The 9,923-nt window shown below is 32.5% G+C and overlaps 1 protein-coding gene across 1 annotated transcript in view; it reads left to right on the forward strand.

The window, feature by feature from the left end:
- Mco1 (Multicopper oxidase 1) overlaps positions 1–7,644 on the forward strand; it is a 76,628-nt gene extending 68,984 nt beyond the window's left edge. The window contains exon 5 of the mRNA XM_073976490.1: positions 7,023–7,644. Within this exon, the coding sequence (XP_073832591.1) occupies positions 7,023–7,424 (402 nt within the window). The 3' untranslated portion in view covers positions 7,425–7,644. The remainder of the gene's footprint in view (positions 1–7,022) is intronic.
- The last annotated feature ends 2,279 nt before the right edge of the window (positions 7,645–9,923 follow it).

The following is a 9,923-nucleotide window of genomic DNA, read 5'->3' on the forward strand; positions in this document are numbered from 1 at the left end:
TTTAGGCGTAAAAAATTTAAACAAAAATTTAAGACGTGGATACTTTAAACAATTTTAGGCTAGAATTTTTTAAAAAATACTTTAAGACGTGGACAAACATTTCTAGGCGTGAATTAAAAAAAAAAAATAATTTTTATGGCATGTATTTTTAAAAAATATTTTAAAGTGGATTAAATCCATATTTTAAACAATTTCTTAGGCGTGGATTTCAAAAAATATTTTAAGACATGGACATTTTAAACAATTTTTTAGGCGTGGATTTAAGACGATGATTTAAAAAATATATATGGTAACATGGGGCGCCTTCGCCACGTTTTTGTTCAAAATGTTCTCATACCGTTTTTTCGAATATTATTTTTGGTACAAATATTAGCGTATCTTGACTATAAGTTTTGATATATAAGTGGTTATAATTTTGTTTTTAAAATATTATTTTTGAGAATTTACAAAATTTCTAAAAAGTGGCGAAGCCTCCCCACCCATGGGGTAGCTTCGCCACCGATATTGAACATTCTCCAACGGACTCTAAAACTGTAATTTACGATACTTCTTCCTTAAATATCAATATTATGCAAAAAAGGAACATGTTTTCTATTGAATAATCAAAAATTATTCTAAGATTCACAAATAGTAACCGATTCTAGCGGTTAATTGAAATAGGTTGCTTGAATTTAGGTACAAAAATCATAATATTACCAAAACAAGATACGTCTATGATACTTTTTGATGCTAACATCACATTATAGTGTGGTATATCTATGGCATAAAGAATTGAATTTAAACGTGACAAATTTCTGACATTAACCCACCACACCCCTATCGTGGCGTAGGCGCCCCACCCCCAGCATATCTCATAATATGAATATATTGACATTTGTTATTGTTTTTTACATGCAAATTATTGGCATTTCTATTCTTCAATAGTTGTCTTCTAACGATATAAAATATGTTTTTGATATCCCAAAAGGTAAAGAAGATATCACAAAAAGCATCAACCATAATTATTTTTCCCAATACCCTCAAAACACAAAACCGCGTGCGTCCGCTATCATACTTATGACACAACTGCCAACTTTTGGGAGATGATAGATCTTCATTAAACTCACAATTTTGCCTTTAACGGATTTTTTCTAGCACTTGTATTTTGCGAGAAAATTGGCGATGGCGTACCCGCCCCAGTGGCGAAGGCGCCCCATGTTACCATATTTTAAGACGTGGCTATTTTAAACAATTTTGTAGGCCTTGATTTAAAAGAACATATTTAAAAATGTTTAGTTTTCACAAAAAAATTTAAAGTCGTCGATTTAAAAAATATTTTAAGATGTGGATATTTTATACATTATTTAGGGGCGGATTTAAAAAAAAATGTTAAATAATGCAGAGTTTTCACAAAAATATTTTAACGTGGATTAAAAAAAAACAATATTTGAAGACTTGGGTATTTTAAACCTTTTTTAGGCGTGGATTTAAAAAAAATACTTGATGACGTGGATATTTTAAACAATTATTTAGGCGTGGATTTAATAAAAATATTTTAAGTCTTGGAAATGTTAAACAATTTTTGACGGGGATTTCAAAAATATTTAAAAATGTAGATTTTTCACAAAAATATTTTAAAGACGTAGTTTAAAAAAAAATTAGGAAAAAATGTTTCGCATTGATTTCGTTAAAATATTTTTCAACGTACACTAGAAAGTAATATAGGTGTGGAACGAAATGGTTAAAAAATGTTTCGACCTGGATTTTTTCAATATTTTGTAAGGCATCCGCGGCTCAGATTTTTGTGCAAATATTTTGTAATTACAAAAAAAAGACATTTTTATAAATATATTTTTGGGTGGATATTATAAACATTTCTAGACGTGAATTTAAAAATGCATTTTTAAAAAAAAATGCATTTTTTAAAAAAAATATTTTTAAGTGTATTAAATACATATTTTAAAAAATTTCTTAGGCGTGGATTAAAAAAAAATGTAAGACGTGGACATATTACCCAATTAAAAATGTGGAGTTTTCACAAAAATATTTTGAAGACGATGATTTAAAAAATATATATTTTAAGACGTGGCTATTTTAAACAATTTTGTAGGCGTGGATTAGAAAACATTATTTAAAAATGTTTAGCTTTCACAAAAATATTTTGAAGACGATTATTTAAAAAATGTACAGTTTAAGACGTGGCTATTTTTAACAACTTTGTAGGCGTGGAACATTATTTAAAAAATGTTTAGTTTTCACAAAAATATTTTAAAGTCGTAGATTTAAAAAAAAAATATTTTAAGAGGTGGATATTTTAAACAATTATTTAGGCGTGGATTAAAAAAATATTAAGTAATGAGAGTTTAGAGTTTTCACAAAAATATTTGAAAGACGTTGATTTAAAAAAATATTTTAAGTCTTGAGTATTTTAAACCATTTTTTTGCGTGGATTTAAAAAAATACTTGATGACGTGGATATTTTAAACAATTATTTAGGCGTGGATTTATTAAAAATATTTTAAGTCTTTCATAACATTTTTTAGGGTGGATTTTATAAGAATATTTTAAGACGTGGATATTTTAAAAAAAAAATTTGGCGGGGATTTAAAAAATATTTAAAAAAAAAATTTTTCACAAAAATAGTTTAAAGACGTAGATAAAAAAAATTAGTAAAAAATGTTTCGGATTGATTTCGTTAAAAAATTTTACAACGTACACTAAAAAGAACGAAATGGTTAAAAAATGTTTCGACCTGGATTTTTTAAATATTTTGTAAGGCATCACACGGCTCAGATTTTTTTGCAAATATTTTGGATTTGAAAAAATATTGATAAAATTTTTAATATATGGAATATTTAAAAAAATATATTTTAAGAGTGAACTTCTTGATTTTTTTTAATATATTTTGAAGGCCTCGATTTTTCAAAAGATATTTTTATGGCTCGATTTGATAAATAAAATTATATTTTGGCGTAGATTAAAAAATACCTTATTTTTTGTAAATTAGAATTTTTGATATTATTTTTAAGTTTTAAAAAATACGTTAGAAAAAATTTTTTAAATCCTTAATCATGGATTTTTGAAAAAATATTTTTGAGCCCTCTATTTTAAAATTTTTAAATTTTTTTTATTTAAAAAAGTATTTTTAATATGTTAATTTGTATATTATTTTTTTTTTTTGAGATTTGATTTAAGGAATAATAAAATAATATTTTTTCAGGCGTAAAATTGTTGAATTACTTTTAAAATGTGGATTTTTTATTAAAAAATAATTAATGTACAGATTTTTAATTTTGAAGACGTGAGGCGCGAGGCGAGAACATTTTAAAAAAGTATTTTTGGAAATGGGCTCCCACTATTTGCGTGGATTAAAAAAAGTATTTTATGAAGTGGATTAAAAATTATTTTTTGGCATGGATTAAAAAACTATTTAAGGAAGTGGATTGAAAAAAATATTTTGGTGTGCATTTAAAAATAGAATTCTGGGACGACGATATTTATATTAAGTTTGTCACTACGTTTGTAACTACTCGAAATAATAATTGTAGACCCCACAAACTATATATATTCTTGATCAGCGTGCAATTCTACATCGATATAGCAATGTCCGTCTGTCTGTCTGTGCGTCTGTCCGTCTGTGGAAATCACTCTAGCGACCGAACGGATTGACGTAGGTGGATGAAATTTTGGGAAAATCTATTATTTGTACCTAGGACTTTTGGTATTGAAAGTGGGCTATTTAGGTCCACGCTTTAGTATAGCCCCCATACAAAATGACGCGTGACGCGTCGTCGTTTTAAGGAATTTTTAAGATATTTGTCCCATTTTACCACCGAATTGGTTGTAATTTGGTATTTTGTGTCTCCAGAGGCCAAAAAACATTCCTACCAAAGTTGGTTTATATAGGTTCACGTTTTGGTATAGCCCCCATATAACGCCCCATATAAAGTACGCGTCATTATACCCTACACCACTATGTGGGGAGGGTATTATAAGTTGGTTTTGGCCAAAAAGTTTGTAACACATCGAAATAATGGTCGTAGACCCATACTTATGTATACCAAAATGAATGTCTCGACGAGCTGAGTCGATCTGGCTATGTGTGTCCGTCCGTCAGTCCGTCCGTCCGTCCGTCTGTCCGTCTGTCCGTCTGTCCATCTAAACCTTGTAATCACGCTACAGGTCGCAATTTTGATCGGATCGTCACGAAATTTTGGACGTTGATGGGGGTCCCGGAGGGGAAGAAGCCTATTGATTTTGGTGATGGTCGGATAATATTTAGGGGTCGGAATGGGCAAAAAACTTATGTTGATAAAAAGACAACGTTTTTTTCCAAAGCGAATATCTCAGCTTCTATACGGGATATACCAAAAGCAAAACCTGACAATAAAAGTAGAAAATATCACCTTTCTAACGATGTAAAGTAGGTTCTCGTAGGTGATCAAAAAACGAAGATATCACAATAGTCGCAAATAAAACCCAAATTTTCATTTTTGCGATTTTAATTATATTGACGATTATCACAGCTTTGGTTGGGGACTTTCCAAAAGCAAAGCCTGGCTATGAAAGTAGAAGATCCCATCTTTACAATGATGTAAACTAGGTCGGCGTAGGTGACCAACTAACGGAGATTTCGCAATAGTCGGTAATACATCCCATTTTTCCACTTTTTTGGAAATCACGCTACAGGTCGCAATTTTGATCGGATCGTCACGAAATTTTGAGGGTTAATGGGGGTCACACAGATGAAGAAGCCTATTGATTTTGGTGGTGGTCGGATAATATTTAAGCGTCGTAATGGGCAAAAAACGTATTTGGAGAAAAAGACAACGTTTTTTCCTAAGCGAATATCTCAGCTTCAATATGGGGTATACCAAAAGCAGAACCTGGCCATGAAAGTAGAAAATATCGCCTTTCTAATGATGTAAAGTAGGTTCTCGTTGGTGATCAAACAACGAATATATCGCAATAGCCGCTAATAGAACCCAACTTTTTATTTTTGCGATTTTAGTAATAATGACGAATATCACAGCTTCAGTTGGGGATCTTCCAAAAACAAAGTACGACTATGAAAGTAGAAAATCCCATCTTTACAGTGATGCAAAGTAGGTAGGCGTAGGTGGCCACATAACGGAGATATCACAATAGTCGGCAATACATCCCATTTTTTCATTTTTTTGTAATCACGCTACAGGTCGCAATTTTGATCGGATCGTCAAGAAATTTTGGGGGTTAATGGGGATCCTACAGAGAAAGAAGCCTATTGATTTCGGTGATGGTCGGATAATATTCAGGGGTCGGAATGGGACAAAAACTTATTTGGAGAAAAAGTCAACGTTTTATTTCAAAGCGAATATCTCCGCTTCTAAAAGGGTTATATCAAAAGCAAAACCTGCTCATGAAAGTAGAAAATATCACCTTTGCAACGATGTTACGTAGGTTGTCGTAGGTGGTCAAACAATGAAGATATCGCAATAGCCGCTAATAGAACACAACTTTTCATTTTTGCGATTTTAATAATAATGACGAATATCACAGCTTCAGTTGGGGATCTTCCAAAAACAAAGTACGACTATGAAAGTAGAAAATCCCATCTTTACAGTGATGCAAAGTAGGTAGGCGTAGGTATCCAAATAACGGAAATTTTGATCGGATCCTCACGAAATTTTGGGGGTTGATGGGGGTCTAAGAGAGAAAGAAGCCTATTGATCGTTGGCATACATCCCACTTTTCCATTTTTTATTTGGGTTGTACTGTCGATGTACTTAATGAAGACATTCAGAGCAAAGGCGCTAAGCTATCCAAATTTTAATATTTTGAATTTTATTAGTCAAAAGCTTATGAACAGGGGTAGTGGTGTAGGGTATCACATAGTCGGCCCCAACCCGACTATAGCCTTGGCTCACTTGTTTTAATATATTTTGAATGTATTAGTCCCATTTGACAACAGAATCGGTTGCAACTTTGTATTTTGTGTTTCCAGAGGCTAAGAAATATTTCGACCATAAAATGTTTATATAGATCCACGTTTTGATATAGCCTCCATAGGACCATATCTCCCGATTTTCGGTATTTTGAAGGTTTTGGCCTCATTGTCACACCGAGATGGGTGAAATTTGTTATTTACTCTTCGTTGGGGATATAAAACTCCCCCCCCTCAGAAATTTGTAGGTATAGGTCCGCGCCATCATATAGCCCCCATAGAACGGTAACTTCCGATTTTCGGTATTTTGGAGGTTGTGGCCACATTAGTCCACCGAAATGGCTGAAATTTGTGGTGGAGGGTATAAAAAGTTCGGCCTGACCGAACTTAACGCTTTTCCCACTTGTTTAAACTTGGATTTCTTAAAAATTTAAGCGTATACTTGTTTAAGAATATTCTTAGATCATTTGGGCCATTAATAAGCGTGGACGTTTAAAATAATATTTTTATGACCAATAATAAGCATGGATTTTTAAGAATATTTTAATGACCATTAATAAGCATAGATTTTTAAGAATATTTTTGCTACCATTAATAATCGGGGATTTTTCAAGAATATTTTTGTGACCATTAATAATCGCGCTTTTTATGAATATTTTTCGAGACCATTAATAATCTTGGATTCTTTAAGAATATTTTTGCGACCATTAAAAAGCATGGATTTTTAAGAATTTTTTGCGACCGTTAATAAGCGTGGATTATTAAGAATATTTTTGTGGCCATTAATATTTCATGATTTTTAATGAATATTTTTCGCGACCATTCATAAGCGTGGATTTAATAAAATTTTTTGTGACCAATAATAAAAGTTCATTTTTAAGAATATTTTTCGCGACCCTTAATGAGCGTAAATTATTTAAGATTTTTTTTTGCGACCATTAATAACCGTGGGTGTTTTAAGATTTTTTTTGCGATCATTAATAAGCCTGGATATTTTAATAATATTTTTTTTTTTTTTTTGGGACTAATAAAAAAAGTATATTTAATAAAATGCTGAACAATTTTACTTTTTTATTGAGAATTATTAATTCCTCAATCTGTTTTTCTCTTCCAATTTCAGATCAAAGAGTTGGATCGTTTTAATTTGCTAAAGCGGAATCTAGTGCGGCCACCAGTTAAGGACACCGTTACCGTGCCAGATGGTGGTTATACAATTGTACGCTTCGAGGCGTACAATCCCGGATTCTGGCTATTCCATTGTCATATCGAATTTCATGCAGAAATTGGTATGGCTTTGATACTGAAAGTCGGTGATAATGATGAAATGTTACCGGTACCGAAGAGATTCCCCACTTGCCATGATTATGTGCCACAATCTATGGATGATGAAAAAGATATTGACGAAAATACGCCAACAACACCGGCATCCATGGCTGGTTCCGAAAATGCAGGAACTATGAAGCGAATATCATGGCATGCCATTTCAATTGCAATTGTTTTAATTATAACGCTTGTAAAATAGTATGTATTTCCGTTACGGACCTTTTAAGATAAAACTGTGATTTTTTAAGTAGTTGTTTTAAGTATTTGTATATATTAACAACAAAAAAATAATAATTGTATTTATAATATTTTTATGATTAACAAAATATGTTCATATATAATTGATAAAATGTTATAATTATTTATAGATGCTATAATAAAGAATTAGTAATAAACCCAATGAACGTAAATAAACAAAACGATTCCCGTACCAATCACACAAAGCCACAAACTTTTCAGCATGTCTGAATCGTTTCATTCTCATAACCAAAACAAAACCACAAACTTTTCAATGTAAAAAGATGGAAACCGTACGATTGATGAAATGTAACTTTGGCTATGCTTTGCCGATTTGTTTCATTCACCACCGAAACAAAAAGAATTTTTGGGAAACGTTTGCGTGCGTTATGGTCAATTACACACTCAGGCACACACACACATGTGATTGCTCAACAACCCTTTAAACTAACAACAACATACCACAGTGAATATTTTATCAACCACCAAACGTTTTTGATTTATTCACATGTGTTTAGTACTATTTAGTTTTCTATTTGCTCTTGTGGAGTTGAGTGCTTTTCGTTTTGTTCGCACTCACGAATGTAAACAAAACGAAACTAAACAGCAAACTCCGCCAGCGTGGGTTATGTTTCGTTTTGTATTGTTCCTATGGAAAATACGAAACGAGACGATTGGAAATGTTATTTAAAGTATTTTTACGTACGCTGAACCTATTTATTATATTAAAGAAAATTTAAAAACTATGAATTAAAAGCTTTCTTTGAAATTTAATATCTACAGGAATTCATCCATAACTATTGCAGTTTTCTTCGGTAAACAACGGAATCCATTGAATAAAAACATATTTTTTCTTAACCCTTTAATAATGTTGATATCCGAATAAGAACATATTATTTCACTGCTAGACCGGTCGTCCATTTGCGTTTCTTTTACGGCGTTTTCCTGAAGCAACGTATCAGATTTTTATTGAAGGAAATATTCATTATATTTCATTTGTAGTTGTCGTCTGTTTCTGCATCTTTTATATTCATGCCGTTCATTATTATTTCTTTTATTTATATCCATCCGGTATTAATGCGATTTTCATTAGCCAAGTTGATACACTCGAGGAAAGTGATAGGCAAGTTTATTGCGTTTAAAGTCAAAGAAACTACGCTTAAACTTGCTGCTGCCTTTACTTTTTTAACACACACAGAACACGCAAAAAAAAAAAACAAATAATAAACAATTTCCAGTTATTCCTGTTAGAATTCGGTCCGCAAATTCCCTCTTAATATCCTCCACCATAGTATGGAGGGTATATAAAATTTTAGTGAAGATTTGACGATTTTCTTGACGATTTCCGATCAAAAACTGTCGACAACGCTGTATAGACCCCATATAACAGACCAGACCGATTTGAGATACTTTGAGGTCTTTAACAACTTTTTACCTGAAATATCTCTTCAAACAATTGTCAACATAGGTTCTTGTTTTGGTATAGACCCCCTATAACGGTACCATCCGATTTTGGTACTGTGTAGGATTTTAGCTACTTTTTTGACCGAACTACCTGCAATTTGACATTCTCAGTGGTCACGCATAAGGTAAATGTTTTGGTGCCGATATGCGTTCTAGAAAGATTCATTCAGGTTCCCAGCGGTTACAAAACTTCTCCAGTAAAAGTCGCCAACTTGGGTCCATGTTTTGGTATAGCTCCTATATAAAGGTAACTTCTGATTTGTTATACCTTCCGCCATATTACGGAGGGTATAATGAAATGTGTCTTTCCGTTTGTAACACATCGAAATAATCATCGGAGACCCCATAAAGTAAGATTTTATGTATTTTGAATGTTGTGGCAACAATTATCCACCAAAATGGCTGCAATTTAGTATTTGGTCCTCATTTGGGGTAATAAACGCCTTCATATAGCCCCTATAGAACGTACCTCTCGATTTTGGGTGTTTTGAAGGTTGTGGCCTTAATATTCCTCAGAAATGGCTGAAATTTTGTATTTGGTCTTCGTTGGGGATATAAAACATCCCCCAGAAACTTGTATGTACAGGCCCACGCCATAGTATAGCCCCCATAGAACGGTACCTCCCGATATTCGGTATTTTGAATGCTGTGGCAACAATTATCCACCGAAATGGCTGCAATTTAGTATTTGGTCTTCATTTGGGATAATAAACGTTCCATAAGAAATTTTTCGGTATAGGTCCACGCCTTCATATAGTCCCCACAGAACGTACCTCCCGATTTTGGGTGTTTTGAAGGTTGTGGCCTCAATATTCCTCAGAAATGGCTGAAATTTGGTATTAAGTCTTTACTGGGGAATAAAACTTTTCCCTAGAAACTTGTCGGTACAGGCCCATGCCTTAGTATATCCCCCATAGAACAGTACCTCCCTATTTCCGGTATTTTGAAGGTTGTGGCCTCAATATTCCACCGCAATGGCTGAAATTTGGTACTTGGT

Source organism: Musca autumnalis, unplaced genomic scaffold (assembly GCF_047663935.1).
Source record: "Musca autumnalis isolate F117 unplaced genomic scaffold, ASM4766393v1 scaffold_3, whole genome shotgun sequence".
Taxonomy (NCBI): domain Eukaryota; kingdom Metazoa; phylum Arthropoda; class Insecta; order Diptera; family Muscidae; genus Musca; species Musca autumnalis.